Source organism: Ambystoma mexicanum, chromosome 10, assembly GCF_040938575.1.
Source record: "Ambystoma mexicanum isolate Mex_15411 chromosome 10, UKY_AmexF1_1, whole genome shotgun sequence".
NCBI classification, from domain to species: domain Eukaryota; kingdom Metazoa; phylum Chordata; class Amphibia; order Caudata; family Ambystomatidae; genus Ambystoma; species Ambystoma mexicanum.
The window spans coordinates 524,250,731-524,271,324 of NC_090932.1; the positions used below are offsets into that span (position 1 = coordinate 524,250,731).

At 46.6% G+C, this 20,594-nt stretch overlaps 1 protein-coding gene across 1 annotated transcript in view; it reads left to right on the forward strand.

Moving 5' to 3' along the window:
• The window catches only part of NEU4 (neuraminidase 4), an 82,267-nt gene extending 64,078 nt beyond the window's left edge, over positions 1-18,189 (forward strand). The window contains exon 3 of the mRNA XM_069618092.1: positions 16,351-18,189. Within this exon, the coding sequence (XP_069474193.1) occupies positions 16,351-17,918 (1,568 nt within the window). The 3' untranslated portion in view covers positions 17,919-18,189. The remainder of the gene's footprint in view (positions 1-16,350) is intronic.
• The last annotated feature ends 2,405 nt before the right edge of the window (positions 18,190-20,594 follow it).

Below are 20,594 nucleotides of genomic sequence, written 5' to 3' on the forward strand. Positions count from 1 at the left end.
CTACAGATGAAAGGATTTCTGTGTAAGCATAGACACGCTTGGAAAACATTTCACAATGTGTATGCTAGCGATACATGTCCCTAGCGCCTGTCCAGAAATCGCCTGGTTAGTCTGGTGGTAAACACCTACCCGCAGGCCCTGGGTGGAACACATTGGATAGCTCTGTGGTGGGAGTGGGATGTGCTAACAGTGTTTGACAGTTTGGCACACTTCCTGCAACACCTCATATATGCCAGAGTTTTACTGGGCTATGTGAAAAGCACTGCAAAGAATTTATTTTGCTATTGGCTGTTTTGAAAATGTATTCAAACAATCGCATGCAAAAGGATCAAATGGTAACCAGATTTATTAACAAGCCTTTACCTAACTTGTATAGATTTCGCAAAATGTTAAGAGTGTGTCAAAAATGTAAATATGGATCGTCTATCTAGTGATACATGCATAATACAATGACTTTTTAAAAATCATCAAGCGTTGTGCATTATTATACATAATAAATAATAAAACAATAAAAAACAGCCAGTTTTATAAATTGAAAACATTAATAAAAAAAGACATTTAATACAGAGAGAAAACATGTTATGCCACAAACATCTTAATAAAAATAGAAAATAAACGTATACATTTAGATGTTTTAGAGTCATGCATGTTGTGGGTGGGTAAAGATTCCTTAAACCAGCTGGTATTCCATTTATTTTCAGTGCTAGGGTAGCAGGGACTGTTTCTAGGGGTGACTAAAGGGCTGTGTTGTTGTGGAGGAGTTACAGAACCACCAGTTTTTATCCGCTCCAGAAGGCATCGTTTGGCGACACTAGCCACAACCGAGGTCGGAATATTTAAATCGGTGATTGCTTGCATAAACACGTTCAAGCTGATGGGGGCATTTATTATAGCAGCGGGGCGTATCGTTCAAATCCAGATATATGTCGGTCCACCCCATGTTGATCTGTAACACCCTGTACTAGATTGTGCAGGTTCAAACCCCTTATAACCCTGCCTCTGTAAATAAACTCCCCCCTATCGGTCCACGTGGCCACCACCTTTGCAGTTCCATCTTATGCAGCAATAGTTCTGTGTTAGGTTTATAGCATTGGCTGAGGGTCTTCACCACATCTGCTACAAATGGATCTGCCTCTGGTGGAGCCTTCACTCTGCTAGATTCCTCGGGCGGCATGCATAAAGTTAGTTTGTTTTTCTCTGCATCACTGTGTTGGGCGTGGTTTAAGTATTTATGCAGAATTTTCAGAATATAAGGCGCTTTATCATGCACCGCTTAATCAGGTCTATTTAAAACAGCCTTCATTTCTGAGTCGAGATGCATGGTAACAACCTTTGGTATATCCCATTCCAGCACAGAGGTGTGAGTTGTCAGGCTTTCTAACTGACGCTTGTCCATCAAATTTATTTTATAGGTGTGTTCCATTACTACCCCCCCGAGCAAGCTGGTGATGAGTGGTAGGGCTATGCCTATGAGCGAACCTTTGAAACTGCCGGCCTGCAAGACCACTTTTCTTTTAGCCCTTAGCGATATTTGCTTACTGCCCAGTTTTTTGATGACGTTCTTTTTCAACACACTTATTTGACGGTGTGTTAGAGGGATGTGTCTCTTTAAAGTGATCAGATCACTCTTCGAAATAGTGGCCACCAAAGCATCAGAGGCTGCAGCTAGAATGGCATTGCACTGTTGAGGGGTGGCATACACAAGCATTTTCAGCAGCACAATGTTTCTCTGTATGCGTGTTGACATGGTGAAAGCATCACCGGCTAGTGACGCAGATTTGCGCTTAATGTTTTTTAGATGTCTTTTTTGGGATATAATCAGCGGGTAAACAATCTATAATCCTCTAGATTGGTTGTTTCTAAATCAACCAGTAGATATCATTGGGGCTTACTGGTTGCGTCTTCAAAAGACTCCATGAAAAAATACATTTTGGTTGGATACATCTGGTGGGCTATCACAGCTAGTTTTGTTTATCACAGGGCATTTTAAATAACACTATATAACTAGCATTTAGCGTTATAGACCTGTTGCTCTTGCCCTTGTAAAACAAGTTTTGCTCAATATTACAAATGCTTAGATTGTGGTGATGGGAATATTAAGTAAAGGCTTTTTCTGGGCAATGCTGCATGGGCATCCCACAAGCGAGGCAGGGTAACTGCTGTTACCATCGGCAGCTTGGAGAGGGGCAGCCCCAACCCCCCGCGCCTTTAGGCTTTCCTAAAGCAGAGACCAGAGACAAAATAGTACATTACCTAGACAATTTCATGGTCATAGGGCCACCAAACTCCGAGGAATGCGGCCAGGCTTTAACAAAACTGGAGCACATGGCCGCTCAATGGGGAATTCCCCTAGCGGGGGAAAAAAACACCAAACCAGACACAAACATAATCTTTCTGGGCATCGAAATAGACTCAGCAAAGGGGCTCTGCAAAATCCCCAAAACAAACATATCAGAACTCCTGGCTAAAATACAAAACCTGATAAAGAGAGAAAAGGGGACTGTAAAGGAAATACAATCCTTAGCAGGCAGCCTCAATTTCGCATCCAAAATAATACCTCAAGGGAGGATATTTTCCAGAAGCCGGGAGTTCAAAATCAAATCACTCACCAAACCACACTTGCATATCCGGCTAGGCAGAGAGGTGAAACAGGACCTGGAAACATGGGGAAAATTCCTCAGAGATTTCAACAGGTCTTTACTTTGGCAAACACCTTTAAATATCCGGTCAAACAGGGTCCTTTACACCGACGCAGCTGGGAGCAAGGGGTTTGGAGCCATACTAGAATCCGAATGGGTGGCAGGACACTGGCCCAATTCATGGCAAACAGCAGGGTGGACAAGAAACATCACCTTACTAGAAATATTCCCCATCTGGCTAACATTACACATCTGGGGCAGGCGACTAGCGAATACGGAACTTTTGATTTGGTGCGACAACATGGCTCTAGTGGGCTCCATAAACAGAAGGTCTACGAAATGCCCTTTAGTACTAAAAGTATTATGAGCCATTACAACAGTCACACTACAAGTAAACGTTGTACTCAAAGCACATTTCAGGGGAAGATAATAACATTGCTGATGCCTTATCTCGCTTCCAGTGGACAAGATTCCGAGAGCTAGCGCTGCATGCCCAAGAACAGATGACGCCAATACCAGCAGAATGCTGGGCAATAATGGGAAGACAAGGATAACGGCATCAACGCCAACGCCAGAGAGCACAGGCCGGGATGCCCAACCAAAACCAGGCACCTATAAAACGGGTGCCAACAACACATTGGCATCAACGCCAGCACCAGAGAGTGCAGGTCGGGATGACCAAGACAAAGCAGGCACCTCTAAAACGGGTGCCAACAACACATTGGCATCAACCCAGCACCAGAGAGTGCAGGCCGGGATGATCAATACAAAGCAGGCACCTCTAAAAAGGGTGTCAGCTACACATTGGCATCAACGCCAGCGCCAGAGAGCCCAGGCCGGGATGCCCAACAAGAATCAGGCAAAACAACAACGGGTGCCAACAACCTCACATGCTTCCTAACAGAGATGGCAGAGAAGGCGGTGGCAAGCACCACAGCAACACAGTACAGTAAGTTTTTGCAAACAGTATTCAAAGCCACAGGTTTAAACCACGTAGAACTAATAACGATTAAAGATATAGAAGTATTTTTAAAATGGGCCCGGGAACAAGGTTTCAAAAGGGATTGGGCTAAACGACACCTGGTGGCAATCTCATACTTTACGAAGATTTGGGGCGATTCAGACCCCACTCAGAACACACTCATTTCTTATGCAATGAAGGAATGGGGCAGATTGGAGGGGCCGCAAGTGGACACCCGCCGACCCCTTGATTTCACCAAACTGGTACAGATAGCAAGCCATTTGGAAGCCATATGTTGGCACCCTTACGAGATAATGTTATTTAAAACAGCCTTTTTCCTAGTCTACCTCTGGGCTTTCCGGGTAGGTGAACTCATCGCTTCCAGCACCAAGGCCACAAACGGCCTGGGCATCATGGAAATCAGGGTGAGACAGGAGAGTGTTAATATAGAAATGCAACAGTCGAAAACGGGTGCAAAAAGAACCATCAATATTTGTTGCATCGATGAGGCAACAAACTGCCCTGTGTGCATCACCAACCTCTATTACGCACAACGACCTAAAGTGGGGGGGAGTTTTTTAATCCACAAGGATGCATCGGCCCTAAGCCGCTACCAATTTAAAGGAGTGCTGATGAAAGCAATCAGCAGAGCAGGGTGGGATCCCAAACATTTCGGAACTCATTCCTTCAGGATAGGTGCCACCACCGCTGCATGGCAAGGAGGTTTAGCACCGCAACTGCTAAAAAACATAGGGGGATGGAAGTCAGACTGTTATAAAAGATATATCAGATCGCAATCGATATAGCCATCCGCCCTAATAATTTGTCTTGCCTTTCCCTCCCTCCCACCACCATAGAAACATCAGGCGAATTGAGGACCACACTCCGATTAGCATGGATAGTTGGCCACTCATTCGTTTTCAGGACAGGCAGATGGGCAGAAGAGACTAAAGATGGGCCACCTTTCAGAAACACCATTACTTCATGGTGGGGATACAGAGGCCTACGTTGGGCGGACGTCCACGAAACATTAGCAGAACTGGTGGCATACAGGGACCCACCAGAATTCCTGATATACATCTAGGGGGCAACGACCTAGTCAACACAGCTAGACGCACCCTATGCGAAGAAATGTGCTCCTCCCTAGCAGGCATTTCGCACAACTGGAGGGGTACCGAAACATATTTCTCAGCCATCTTACCAAGAAAGAAATGGCTAGGGGCCAACTGCTACAAATCTATAGACATATCCAGAAGAAAACTGAACAGGATTATACAGAGATTCTGTATGACTAGAGGACTGGGTTTCATAAAACACCCAGCCATTACACTAGGCAACCCAGACCTTTTTATCGACGACGGCACCCATCTGTCTAGCCAGGGCATGAAGCATTTCTTTCGGGAAATCAATACTCTTGTTCACAGGGGCTGTCTCTAGGGCATACTCTTGGGGGAACACGGCCAGCCGGGAACCTGCCTGTGTGTGGCGGCACAGGTCCGAGGGGGTAACCTCAGGACCTGTTGCCCAAAAATATGATACCATCATGATATGTGATATTGTTATTGTCATAACCCATATCTGTACAATAAAATCCTATGGCCTTTTTATTGCCAACACGTGAAACAAGTTGTGAGCCTATCATTATGGGTGAGGGTTTGGGGTTCGGCCATTACTAATGCATGCATATGGGTTCAGTAGTTAGAGTTTGGCATTCTGGCCCCCCTCGGTCATCAAATCATCCACTATAATCATATTCACCATGCTCGGCGGAAATAAATGATCGTCGTTGAGACGGTCGGGCATACTCTCTACAAACCGAAGGTGTTTAAAATGCTGTTGCAAGGTGTTATAAAGAGGCTGCCAGCAGCTGTCGAACCAGGCAATATTTTCAGGCTATGTGGTATCGCGGTGTGAGTGTTTCCTAAAGGTTTTCTGACAAAATAACTCTTGCTGCAGCTGGAATGTCCAGCCAGCGCACACGCGAAGAGATGTTGTAGCCTGATCTCCATAATGACAAATACTTGAGCATTAAGAAACCATGTACAAATATCTAAGTGCGAGCTTCTTGGGGGGGGGTTCAATCACAGCATGTGGTTACCCATTCAATCGTCTATGAGTTAATAAAACAAAAACTGCTGTATTTGCACATCTATATCTGGCATGTAAGCACTACGTAAAAACCTACAAACTAAATGCACAGCTTTCTTTACCTCACCTAGGATCTGCAAATAACATGATACAATGCACCTCTTAAGAACTGTATAAAACCCATGAATTGTATATCACACACAACATATCTTTAGAAGTTATAATAAGTCATTCAACATATAGCGACCCATCCCATCACCCCTGTAAAAACAATGGGCTACCTTTGTCAGACACCCCATAACACCTGTTCTTGAAGCCCGATGAAAAATCAAAAGAACAACTCTGCTCATCTGGGCCCCCAGGCAATCCTGGCCCATTGATTAATCAAAAAAAGAACAACTCCACTCATCGGGCCCCCAGATAATCCAGCAGCATCAAGATCAATAACGAAGATGCCCCATAGATGAATCAAAAAAATTGAAGAACCACACCTGCTCGTCGGGCCATCAGGCAATCCAGCACCCTTCATGATCAACAACAATCATGCCCCATTGATGAATCAAAAAATAAAAGAACAACTCTCCTCATCGGATCTACCAGGCAATCCAGCGGCTTTGATGATCAACAAAAACATGCCTCAGCATTGGGCCCTGAAAACAATGCTTCACATAGTAGTAGTGTTGCTGCTTGAGATCAGAACCACTATCTGCAGCACCCCATGATTGATATCTTGGTAGCAGTAGCTCCTCCACTGTATACACCCCTTGCAATGATGAAGCAGTTAGGGCCACCAACCCCTCTATACCTTGGGCTTGCAGATAGCAACAGTGTCCAAAAAACCCTGATTCATTTTCTCAAGACATTTCCATGACACTTCTTGTTGGAGCTCCTTAAACTAGCCCAATAACAGTTTTCCATTGGCTCTGGCATCCCAGGCTTTTGTGGCTTGAAGCCCCCTGAGAAACAGCCCCTTCCAGTGACTCATTTCACAAATCCTTGCTATACAGATCCATCCTTGATGATTGCATGAACCGGTCAGCCACATTCATGGGCATTCACCCTGTCACTCTCTGCCCCAACTCTCTCTTTTGCTGTCATCATGGTTCTCTTCAACTACCCTGCAGCCACAGCATCCCTTTAGGCCTAACGGATGGCTTCATGGGGCACTTTGACGAATCTGAACTCCTACTTTTAACTTTCCGCCTTTGTGCTGCTGGCGAGGCTTGCCCAATCCCTCCCGCTTCCTCCCTCCTCCCACCTCCCTTCCGCCCTGCGCTCTGATTTGTTGGGTGTCTTGACCCACGTTTGGACTATTAAGCTGCAACATTTGGTGTTGTGGGCTTAGAAAATCCAAGATGGCGGAAAAGCCCACAGTTGCGCCAGAATCCGGGAAAACCGCGCAGTTTGTGCGCACACCAAAATGGTTGCCTAACCTGCCACCCACCAGGGCAAGCATGATGGGCCAGGAGTGCCATGAGTGAAATGTGTGCCACAGGAAAAACAGCAGTGCCGGTTGGCTAAAAATGCGCTTTAAAATCACCTTTGTTTCCCTGAATGCAAGCTCAAAATGCCTATTTCAAACATTGCAAGATATTCAGAAATCTTACTGAACACCAGCAGACATCTGGCAGAATGAAGTTTTGTGTGCATACAAAATCTGGAAAGGTGAAGAGCCCAAAACAGTGTTTATAACAAAACTGGCTGAGCTGTGGATGTCAGCAGCTTAAGTTAAATGGACAGAAAGCCACTAAAATCAAAATGTTTAAAATAAATTAGTGACCTACTTTTGAGAGTAACATAGGTTGCAATTGTTAAATGTCATAGTTTTGAACTTAGAATCAGCATTCTAGCTGCATGTGTAAAAATTGTAAGTTTGATTTGAATGAAGAAAAACTGGGAACAAAAGTGACATTTAGCTAAAACCTGGCTTAATGAGACTGGATTCTGCCTGACAACTACCCCCGACAGGAGTTGAAGTTGATCAGCAGCTGTGTTCCCAGGCCTGGCTGCATCCTGCTGCCCCTGCCAAAAGGAGATGACACCTCTTTGATTGAATTAGGGGAGTGACACCTGGGGACTACAGGAAACTAAACAAAGCACTGTCCCTGGCTCAGGCACATGTTATATTAGGGGGGTCGTAAAATGGCTTCCTCTTGGAAGGAGAAGTGGGAGGGGCACTGCATATGTGAGCAAGCTGAGCTTGGGGGAAGTGGATAAACCAGAAATTCCACCATATGCTTTGGAAAACCACATATGCTTTGGAAAACCACACCCCTTTGGGGCCAGAGCATAATTTTAAAAAGATGGATAAACCATAGTGCGGACTTGTAAAAATTATATAAATAACATCATCATTCTTGTGATTTTTCTGTGCACATTTTAAGAGGTGTTAGGACCCTGTGGTATGTTCTTGGGGATAGTAGTGGAAAAAAAGGTTGTTTCTCCAAATGTATGCATGTTAAAAATCTGACACTTTATCATCTGAAACCCATATCCCTAGTGCACATTTGTGTAAAATCTGGAAAGGTTTAGAGGTCGTGATCGGGATGAAAAGGGCAGAATTCTGTCATAAGTGGACACGACATCTTACAAAGACAGGGATTGGATGGTTTGGTGCTACAGAAAATATGTTAACTGGACGTATAATATTAGAAAAATGGTACACAGATAAATATGTATTTGGATCAGAAATAGGTTTGTGTGCAATTTGACAAGGGGAGGATCCTCTACCATAAACCTACCTCATCACTCTGACTCACAACCCAGTTCCCCCAATCAAGGAAGAGAGGAGGAACTGGCCAATGATAAGTTGAGAGGGTTGGGCATAGAAGATGAGCCGACCCTCCCACTTTCTAAAGACATAAAAAGAGCCACTGGAAGCCAGATAGGACTTTCTTTTTCACTTTCTGTGGAGCATTTTGACTTCAGACTTCACATCCAGAGATCCAGAATTCAAATCCATCAATCTCCAGAGACCAGAAATTAACTTCAGAATTTGTAGCAGAGAGGCCTGAATCCACAAGCTGAATCCTTTTTCAGCAGGCCTCCAAATCATTTGCAAACTATTCAACAGCCGGGCGAGCTGTTTGAATTTTTGCCAAGAACTTTTGTCAGAACCAGAGACCAGACCGCCGTGCAGTGCCGAGAACTTTTGTCAGAACCAGAGATCCAGACCTCTGTGCAGTGCCGCTAGTAGAGCTGACCCAGAAGGTAGAATTATCCAGTGAGCAGAACCAGGCAGAGACCGTCCGTGGTGAGGGAACCGCAGTCCAATCCTGACCCGATCCGTGGCGAAGTCGCATTCCTGTCCAAAATATAGTGTGAGTACTGCCAGAACTGTGCAAAACCCAATCTCTTAGTTTAAAATAATCTAGTCCAAACTATTTTAGCCTATTAGAACTGCCTCCTAGAATCGTGTCATTCTGTCATCTTTAAAACTGAAAACTGTCATCTGTCATTCTGAGCTTTAAAATTTCAAATCCAAAAAACTACCTTTACTAAATCGGCCGTATCTCCGGAACCGTTTGTGATAACTTTTATTTTGAAGCTGAGATTCTAAGCTTTCCAACAAGCTCTAATCCGACTTGATACTTCTCATACTCCCTCCGTAATTGTGCTCGACGCACGCGACTAAATTTGCCGCGATTTGACATTTTGCTTAATTTCAGCCACGTGTAAAAATATTTGTCCTTGCTTTCCTTTGCTGAAATTCGTTTGCAACCTGACAATCATTCATAGAGCATTGCTAAAGTGATCCTGAATTAATTGAACGTATATATCTCTCTCACCCTGAACCTCCTATAGGGAATTAAAAGCAATTTGAGTATATTTTTCACTTCATTGCCACCACATTTAAAAGGATTTTGCCTGTGTTTAAAACTCCTACCTGTTTTCCTCTAAGCTTGCTAAGGGGGGAACTGAATTATATTTGATTGCATTCCTGAGAACTGTGTGTTTTTCTTCCATCTCTTTACATTGCATAAAGGGGGGGGGGGTGAATTGTCAAAGAAAAGTGATTACATTTTCTTTTGTTGAAGTCATACCAAGTTTATTTTCTGTACTGTATTTCATTCATCATTGCATTGTCCTTGAAGCCATAAAAGCATTCTCAGCTACTTTATCCTCTCTATATCACTTCTAAGCCATCAAAAAGAGTGTACCACTGTAACATTATCCATTGTTGATCACTATCATCTTCACAAGTGTGCTATCAAATATTAATTTACTATAAAAGTGTGATAGATATATATTGTTTAATTTTCAAATAAACCTTTTAATTTGCAAAACAAACCTACTTCTTGGCTCAGTGGGGTCAGGGGGATTCTGAGAGAGGGGTGTTATATAAGGGTTGTCATCCAGAGTAAACGAACTGGACATAAAAATATATCAATAAGGGTTTCCCTCAGCATCCCAGACTAGGCATTGACTTAGCTGTAGTGTTGAATTGAATCCGCTTACAGATTGGCCTCCTGGCCTTTGTGTGTGCGCTGTATCGGTGGGCTCACTCCCTGCTCGCCTCTTTCTCTTTGTGCTGCTGGCGAGGCAGGTGAGTTTTGGCCATTGAAGCCCTTCCTGGTCTGGGAAACTACCATCTAGGCCTTTTCCGATCCCCTTGCCCCACGCTTGCCACTGTTTCCTTTCCCAATCCCTCCCGCTTTCCTCTTCGTGCTTCCTCCCTCCTCCCACCTCCCTTCCTGCCCCCGCTCTGATTGGCCTCCTGGCCTTTGTGTTTGTGCTGTATCGGTGGGCTTACTCCCTGCTCGCCTATTTGTGCTACTGGCGAGGCAGGTGAGTGTTGACCATTAAAGCCCTTTGTGGGCTGGGAAACTACCATCTGGGCCTTTTCTGAGCCCCGTGTCCGCGCTTGCCACTGTTTCCTTTCCCGATCCCTCCCGCTTCCTCCCGCCTCCCTTCCGCCCGCCTCGCTCTGATTGGCCTCCTGGCCTTTGTGTGTGTGCAGTATCAGTGGGTTCCCTCCCTGCTCGCCTCTTTGTGCTGCTGGCGAGGCAGGTGAGTGCTGGCCATTGAAGCCCTTGCTGGGATGGGAAAATACCATCTAGGCCTTTTCTGACCTCCTTGCCCAACGCTTGCCACTGTTTCCTTTCCCGATCCCTCCCGCTTCCCTCTTCCTGCTTCCTCCCTCCTCCCGCCTCCCTTCCCGCCCCCTGTTCTGATTGGCCTCTTGCTGGTCCTCACTGACCTCCCCAGGGCAGCCCTCTGCCCGGCAGCCCCTGTGGCAAAGGGCCCCAAGGCAAAGGGCGGCTCCAACTGAGGCGGCTCCAGCTAGTGTCTGCAGGTGTCCGCAGGGGAAGCCAGTCGCCAGCCGTCAACCATCTGCGACTATGACAGGTAAGAGTGGTCCAGGTTAGGTTCTGAACCTCACTTTACCGGGCAAACTTGACCATTTAGCAAACCCTCAAACTTAGGTGTGTTTCACCTGTTTAAAATTGAATTGTGAAAGTAATTAAAATTGCATTGTGAAACCTAGGCCTTTTCCCCTCTATTGAAGACTCTCAAACTTAGGTGTGTTTTTCTCCTGTTTTAGAATTGCATTGTGAAAGTATTTAAAATTGCATTGTGAAAGTATTTAAAATTGCATTGTGAAACCTAGGCCTTTTCCCCTCTATTGAAGACTCTCAAACTTGGTTGTGTTTTCTCCTGTTTTTAAAATTGCATTGTGATTGTCCTTTAAATCTGAGTGTCTGTTGTCTTGTCTAATTGTTTCAACATGTCTCGCCTCTCTCTATCTCGTCTGCTTGCACCCTGCCCTTTGTCCTTCCCTAGTGTTCTCCCCTTCCCTCTCCCTTCCTCTTCTCTCCTCTCCCTACCTACTCTATGGTGCTCTCTGTCTCACCTATTTTCTCTGACTGCTTCTCTATCAACTATCCTGCTCTCCTCACTAAATCTGGTAGGAAGAAGTATAAAAAGGATATGCTGGTCTCCAACCCAGGGCTCCCTATCGCGGACACTTATACCAGTGCCTCCTCCAGGCAAACTTTCACTGACATCCTCTTTGTCGTTCCCTCTCCAGACATATGGCCTCTGTGCTCTCTCCTTTCTCTTCTTCTCCCATTAATGGTGGCACCCGGTTGGAGGCCCTCCTGGCCTCCTTCCCGTCCTCTAAGGTCATTGTTAATGTTTATGTGAATGGTACTGTCTTGGTCCAAGGCCCTCATACCAACCTTCTCCTCTTCGATAGATGCTTCCCATGCCTCATCAATTTCCTTTCTTCTCCTGCTGCCCCTCTCCCCCTCCATGACTTCCTCGCCTCCCCCTGCTGCCTCCTCCTTGGCTACCTTGCCTTCTGCTCCTTCCCTTTCTGCCTCCCCCTCAGGCTTCTTCTACACCTCCGCAGGATGTACCTCTGATTTGTACTCCTCCCCGGAAGTCTTTCAAGGACGGCAACCTTCTCCATATTGCCACTCTTGACTCTCGCTCAGCTGTAAAACACCCCAACATCTGCCGCCTTCTGGAGGAACTTGACCTCGATGTCCTCGGTCTCGCCGAGACATAGTTCACGGCCAGCTCTGTCATGAGCTTTGACACTCTCCTCCCTGACGGCTACAAGATCCTCTCCATGCCCAGGTCCAACCGCTCCGGAGGGGGTGTAGCCATCATCTTCCCTGAGTGGATTCCTGCCTCAGTCAGTCCTACGCAGGCCTACTCCTCTTTCAAATGCCTCGTCTGCAGGCTCTCTCTCTCTCCTAGCCATTCCCTTACTGTGGCTACTATCTACCGGTGACCTGGTCAGATCTCCTCCTTCCTCTCTAAGTGGGTGGACCTCTCCTCTTCCCTCCTAGTCTCGACCACTCAACTCCTTCTTCTTGGAGACTTCAACATCCACCTGTATGCTTCCTGTCCTTCCTCTGGACTCTTTTGCGACCTTTGCGACTCTCTCTCACTCTCTATTCTCCCCTCTGGCCCGTCGCACTCTGCAGGGCACACTCTGGATGTTCTGATCTCCTCTGACCTTCCCCTTTCTATCCCTATCACCACTGCTCTCTCCAGGAATGATCACTTTCTCCTTTCCTCCCAGCTCACACTCTCCACCGTTTAGACCAACCCAACTCCATCACTGCCACCCACCTTCTCGGTCATCCGACCTATGAAGCATGTGTCAGTTGAGGCTTTCGCTGCCACCTTCTCACCCCCCCTTTGGTTGAATCACACCCTGACACAGCCCTTTCCATGCTCCACTCTGCTATATCTGATACTCTCGATATTCTTGCCCCTGTCATGGGGATCCGCCTGAAGCCCAAAGCCAAGTGCAACTCCTGGCACGACTCAGACCTCGTCACCCTTAAACGCAAGTGCAGGGTGGCTGAGAGGAAATGGCATGCTTCATATACATCCTCTGACAAACTGGCCTGCCGCCTGCTCCAAAGGCAATACCGGATCTCTGTCCGCACCAAGAAGAGAGCTCACATCCAAGCCTGCGTCTCTACGGCATCTAACAACGCGACTGAACTCTTTAAAATCTGCAAGGAACTGGCCAATCCTGCTGCAGTCTCTACCTCTCCTGTCCCTTCCCAGGCCCTCTCCACGGGACTGGCTTCTCATTTAAACTCTAAAACTCAGGACACCCTGTCCTCGCTCTCCTCCTCCCCCTTTCCTCCCTCTACTCCTTGATCTTCCTCTGGCTCGTCTTCGGCCACCTCTCCTCCCTCCTTCTCTGCCTTTCCCCTGTTCTCCCCAGACAAGGTTTCTAGACAAGTCTGATCTAAGAAAGTCTCATCAAAACGGGTTCATCCCTGTTCCTCCAAAACCCTCAAGGACCACATTGACTCCCTGGCTCCTGCCCTGGCCGACTGCTGCAACCACTCCTTCGCCACTGGAGTCTTCCCTTCCCCCTGAAGCACTCCCTTGTGCACCCTCTTCTTAAGAAACCCTCTGCCGACCCGTCCTGCCTGGCTAACTTCGCCCAATCTCCATCGCTTCTTTCCTGGGCAAACTCTTGGAAAAGCTGCCCATCTCCCAGCTCAATCTTCACAATGAATCTGTTGGTTGTCTCCATGATCATCAGTCTGGCTTCAAAGCTGCCAGAAGCATGGAAACGGCTCTCCTGAACATCCGTGAAGACCTGCTCTCAAACCTTGATTCCAACACCCTGTGTGTCCTCATCTTACTTGATCTCTCCTCTGCCTTTGACACAGTCAACAATGCCAACCTGCTCAACCGTCTACGTGACAACCTGGGGATCACTGGTCAGGCCCTGCCATGATTGACTTCTTTCCTCTCTGATTAACCCTTCCAGGTTCAACTTGGGTCCTTCCTCTCCTCTATCTCTATCTCTACCTGTGGTGTTCACCAGGGGTCTAAACTCTCTCCCTGGCTGTTCAACCAATACCTGGCACTTCTTGGCCACCGCATTGCTGCACTCTGCCCCAACTTCCAGTGCTATGCGGATTACACTCAACTCATTTTCAGGCTACCCTCCACCACCTCTTCCCCCTCTCTCATCTCTGGCTGTCTGTCCGCCATCCAGGAGTTGTGTGCCGCCAATGATCTCCTCCTTAATGCCAGTAAGACTGAGATTCTCCTCATCGGCACACCCACTCCCTCCTTTCCTGTCACTCTCTGGCCGGCCTCTCTTGGCCCTCTTCCTGCTCCCACCTGTGAGGCTAAAAACCTCGGGGTTATCTTTGACTCCACACTCTCCTTCTCTCCTCATATCTCTGATGTCTCTAAGAAGTCACACTACTAGCTACACCTCCTATGAGGTATTCTTCCTTTCCTCTCCTTCCCCCAGAAGCTCACTGACTCCAGAGCTCTGGTTCTCTCTAGTCTGGATTATTGCAACCGCCTCTTTCTAAATCTGCCTGCTTCTACTCTCCACCCTCTGCAACTCATCCAGAACAGGACTGCAAGACTTGTCCTTGGCCTCAAGCCCAGGAATCGTATCTCTCCAGGACTGAAATCTCTGCACTGGCTCCCAATGGCTGCAAGGATTAAGTTCAAAACCCTCTGCATTGTCCATAAGGCCTTCTGGGGCCTCAATACCTTCAACTCTCTCTTCCTAAATATCTTCCTTCTCAAGCTCTTCGCTCATCCACCTCCAACTCCCTCAGGGTCAGTCGCTTATCCAAGCAAAGGGTTGGTGATAGATCTCTTACTTCGGCTGGGGCCTCCCTCTGGAACAGACTCCCTGCCTCCCTGAAACTTGAGGAGAATCATCTCCGGTTCCGGATGCACCTCAAAACCTTTCTCTTTGCTTCTGCTTTTTCTCCTCCTCTCCCCTGCTGACTTCCTGGCTGATACTGAAACTGCCTTGGTTACCTGGCCACCCTCTGATCTCAGGCTGAGGTCCCCTCCCCCGCCAGTCACACTGCTGCACTGCCTCCCTGGCAGCCCCCACACTTGGGGACTGTTTTCTGTATCCCTACAGTCCCACCACCAGCACTTGACACCTGATGTCTGCACTTACCCTTGCACTTGCCACCTGCTGGCCGTACTTTTACTTTTGTTATTTATTTTATTATCCCATGTACTGCACTGTCCCCTTCCCCTTCCCCCTGCACTTTCCTCCTTCCCCTTCCCATGCACTTGCGTGATCTGAATGACACCTGGCCTAGTAGGATCGTTGTCTGTCTTCCCTCTATTAGCTGGCAAATGAGCATAGCACCTGAGCAAGTTAGAGTGAGATTTGAGACAGCACCAAAAGTACTTGCCTCCCATAACCCGTAGCACCTCTAGAACAAACTTACATACCGCACGCCAAGCCAATGCATCCTAGCGCCACAGGCACACAATGCTCGCCTTGGGACACAAATGCAGCTTTTTTCTTGACACTGAAAATATAGAAACGGACCCCATTGTAGAGCTCACGGCACGCCTGGTCTGCATGCATCAACACAACTGCAAAGCTATCTAGTATTTTCCCCCTCTTCCTACTAACCTCACCCAGCCCATCTCCCCTTCAGATCCACTGGAGCACCCGAAGACCATGCAAACGGCAATAGGGTGCAGTATAAATCCCAATAAGATAACATAACATTTGTTATATAACCCTGCCATAGCATGATTTGTAATACAGGAAAGAAAAGCTCATCAGAGATTTTGTTAATGTGAATATTCCTAGACTGTTGATGCGTAGTATTATGGAGAATATTGAAAACATGGGAAATAGTGTATTGAAAAAGTCTGATTTTACCAGACTGCCGTCTGGAGTTAATATGCCATTATTGAGAGAATCTGTTTTATTTGAAAAACATTTCTATGGTATTAAACTCATCATATACCTAAGGAAATGCACACTTTTTCAATGACTGTTCTGATAAAGCTGCAGTACATGTGTCAAAGGTCTGCAGGTCACGTGCTCAAGAGCAAAATCCATACCATGTTCTCAAGATATCCACACAAATAGGATTTGAACACAGAGAATATCAATGGGAGTTATTTACATGGTCAATGATTATCCCAAAAGCTGCTGTGGGTAGGCCCTCGGGGCTCAGGCTTGGCAACGCCTGAAATATTTTGCAATGCTAGGTATTGTATGCACTGCATGCTGGGTTTTTTGTGCAATTCCTATCTTAATATTCTGGATTTGACCCGCTTAGTCTTGTTAAGACACCACTTAGTGGAATAGCAACCAACCATTCTTTGTATTGATGTTTTCAGCCCTTGATTGCTTCCACACTTTAAATCATGGTATTTCTTTTACAGAATGGGCCACCTTTGCCTTGGGTCCCGGACATGGGATCCAGCTAAAGTGCGGACGCTTGGTGATCCCGGCCTATGCCTATCACATTGACTGCACAGAGTGCTTTGGGAAATTTTGTAAGACAACACCCCATTCCTTTACCTTCTACAGCGATGATCATGGCAAGAATTGGAAGTTTGGTGACTTCATTCCCAACCTGAAGACAGTTGAATGTCAAGTGGCTGCAGTGGATGAGGAAGATGGGACCAATGTCCTCTACTGCAATGCCCGTAGTCCTTTAGGATTTAGAGTCCAGGCCCTCAGTACAGATCGAGGAGCTGGATTTAACTCAGGACAGCTGGTGCAAAAACTGGTGGAGTCGCAAAATGGATGCCATGGCAGTATCATTGGGTTTCCAGCCCCATTTGACATACCACTCTTCGAAGAGCTTACAAGATTATGTAGTCTTCACGTTGATGGCCAAACTATGGACATTCAATGCCAGTCTCTGGAATCCTTGTGCAGCATACATTTGGGAAATCGGCAACAGCAGTACAGAGCTAAGGAGGAATTCTTGCTTAGTTGTCATGGTGAAAAAGTATTTGAAGATATTATCTGTGGGGATACTCTTCTTAAAGAGAGTGTTCATGGGAGAACTGTGGAAGATGACAGAAGTGTCTCTGAATGCTGCGCCAATGAAGGAAGTGTTCCTAACTGTTCACCTGCCAAGACCCATTGTATATTGGATGGTAACCCAAAACCCAGCCCATGCACCAGACTCAATGCACTGTTCCAAAATCCAACATGGGTGCTGTATTGTCATCCAACCAGTCCAATATCACGGGTGAATTTGGGAGTCTACCTCAGTACATTCCCCAGAGATGCAGACAGCTGGACCGATCCCTGGGTCATTTATGAAGGCCCCAGTGCCTACTCTGATATGGCCTATATTGAATTGCCATCCTCTACAGCCTCATATATAGGGGCCCCCACCATAGCCTTTGCCTGCCTATTTGAAAATGGTGTCAGGTCTCCGTATGAGCAAATTTCATTCAGCATATTCACACTGTATGAGTTGATGCAGAACATTCCCAGGAAATCCACCTCAGAGCTGATTAGCAGCCTCTGTGTGACATCCGCAAATAACTTAACACAGCACATCCCCATGAAGACAACTGCAATGGCAAAGCCAAATGTCCCCAAAACATCTCATTCTAACTTAATCCAAAACATCTGTGTCAAACCCACACCACAGTCGATCTTGAACTTCCCCATGGAATTCTCTATCAAGCGGATTCTGAACACACCTGTAAATTCCAACCATGAACACTCCCAGATCATCCCTTCAAATTGGACTTCAAATGTACTTCAATACAACCCTAGGAATTCCACTTATGCACTGAAACGAACTGTCCCTGTGGGTCCAACCTCTAAGGGAATTGGAAATATCACAATGGATTGCACCTCTGAAGCGGCACAGGGCATCCCCATGAAAAACTCAATGTTCAGAAAGTGTCTCACCAAGACACCCTTCTCTTCTCACAGAAAATCCCAACCAGAGAGTCTGGAAAGCAGGTGCCTCTTGTCCTAAATTGCAAGGTTCGGAACTGACAAGATAATGGGCCTCATTCCGAGTTTGGAGGTAACCACGCCGCTATTTGCGGCATGGCTGCCTCCAAACTCGTTCTGATTCCGCCCTGGCGAATGGAGTAATTACCGGTCCATTCCAAGGTTGGCGGGACCGGTAATTCCCCATTCACCAGGGCCCTTCCCCATTCCCATTTGAGCCCCCATAGGGCTCATTGGGAATGGGGAAGGTGCTAATAACGGTATCGTAAATTACGGTACCGTTATTCACTCTGAAGTCCCTTTGCGGGTCCCGTCCTTAACGCCCGCAAAGGGAACTCGTAGTAGGGCGGTAAGGGTTTAATGGCACCGGTCTCATTACCGGTGACCGTTAACCCTTACCGCCCTACTTGTAAGGAGGCCCAATCAGTCAATGAGCAGTTAGGAGAAGAGTACAACTTGAATAGGCTGAACTACAGGCAGATCCGTAGCTCTTAGCCAGTGTTACCACCTGCAGAATACAGCATCCTAAAGTAACACCAAAGTGGCCCGAATGGCAGCCATTCATGCTGTTAGGCAGAATCACATGCAGTACCCTTTGGGAACACTACATGCAATTAAGACTACAAGTGTCAGTACAATTTCACCTTTGGTACAGCCTGTACTACACAGTAAAGTGGTAGCAATGGCTGAGCAGCCAGACTTATCTCAAGAGTTTAGTGAGCAGTAGAACAAGTTACACAAAGGACCAACAAATACAGTGATTCAAATATACACAGATTCAAGGTTTCTTGGTAAAAGAATATACATTTATTTACACAGTCAGTTAGAAAACATTCCACTAGCAAGAGCATGTTAATATCACATACTAATAAACTACAATACACCACCAATATGTTACTGAACACGTTCAGCTTCCTTGAAGTGGGAGCAAAATGGCACTTCAGTTACTTATAAAGGGGATAAAAAGACAAGGTTATAAGAAAGGCAGCACAAATACATTCATAGGCAGGGAAAAGGGTTTCAGTTAACTACAACCAGCAATTCTTCTCAATAGGCCTGGGCCAAAGTCAATGGGTCAGAGTCTTTGTATAGGATAGCACAGTTCTGGTAGATAACGGTTAAGTCTTTGCCACTGATTTTAAAAGAATTTGGCTAGGCTAAAAGTTTGAGGATTGTTTAGGGAAGGACAAGCCTTCAAAGAAGAGACAAGTTCCACAAACTTTCTCGATGGCCGAAAAGATTTCCGGACCGCGTTTGCACCGTACCTTTTCAATGAAGAAGAGCTGTAGCTCAGGCAGTTGTTCCTGGCAGTTCGGGCAGGCCTTGCTGTTCCTGAGCTTCAGTCATGGGGACAAGAAGGAGGACGTCGGGAGGTTCCTGCACTGTCCAGGGAAGAGGCCACAAACTTGGCTCAAACGTCGGTTTAAGGTGTGAGTGCCTTAAAGTCCACGAGCTGGTTTCCTTCCCTCTGGCTATCCAGTTTTCAACAGCACTCTGATGAAAATTCGACCAGATGGGGAGGATGTCCAGGTGGTTTGCGAGTTGGTTGGTCCTACCAAACTTAAAGGAAGAAGTTAACCTTGAAGGGCTTCTCTGTCGATGGAGTTTCAGGCAATTCAGACCTGCAGCAGGGCTTCACCAGTCGTCCAGGAGTTGCAGCAGTCCTCTTCCTTCAGCTCGTCTTTCGTTCTTTCGTTCCAGTGGTCGACTCTGCTTTCCAAGTCCCAGAGACATGCTTTTAAACAGTTTTCCCCCATTCATTCCAGCCTGGCTGTCACTCACACAGCAGGGTGGCTGTCCTTGCCGGACAGCCAGCCGACCCATCACGCCAGAGTGCATTCAGGTCTCCTAGGAGACTAAGCACAGGGAGTTTCGGGCACCTCCCTCACATCCAGTCCACCCCAGACACCCTGGCGCCAGAGGAGGGCTTCAGCACTGAAGCCCGCCAAAGGCCAACGAACAAAGAGACCAAACCTGGTTTGGGGCGCAGAGACAAACACAAGAAGGACCTTTCCTAAAAGAAATGGTGAAAAAAGTCGACCGGAGTCTGTTTTTACAGATAGATCTTGGGCGCCATATTGAAAAACATGGCTGACCCGATTTTTAGCTACCGTTGTTCGCGGTCAGGAAAAATCTTGGTAGCTTGATCTAAACCACTGCCACCAGCCATTTAAAGTAGGAAAGGGTAACATTTGACTGTTACATGAGTGTTTTGACTCAGGGGAAGCTAGGATACCCCTCCAGCACTCTACAGGAAGATAGTGTGTGCTGGATCAGTAAATTCAAAGAGACTAGTAAAGTCAATTTAACTTTACATGCTCTGGGAGACAATAGTCAGTCTGAGAGAAGGTATTTAAACCTTGGGAAGTCTGAAAGACATCCCTGTGCCACTGCACTGAAGGTGCTGTGTGACACACAGAAAAAGATGATGCACATGGAGTGGTTTTAAAACTCCATAAACAAAGAACACAAAAGTAAAACACACTGAAAAATGAAAAGTTCAAAGCCACAAAATATAGCAAAAGAGCTGGAGGGCTCTAAGATAGAGGGAATTTAGCACTTGGGTGAGAAATCTCCCTAACACATGCATGCGTGTCACATGGGGATTCCAGGGAGAATTAATGCTACATTATATGCTCTGCTATCATTGCATGGCCTCTTGGCAATCTGGTGTATCCAAAAGAGAGAGGGCCTGTGC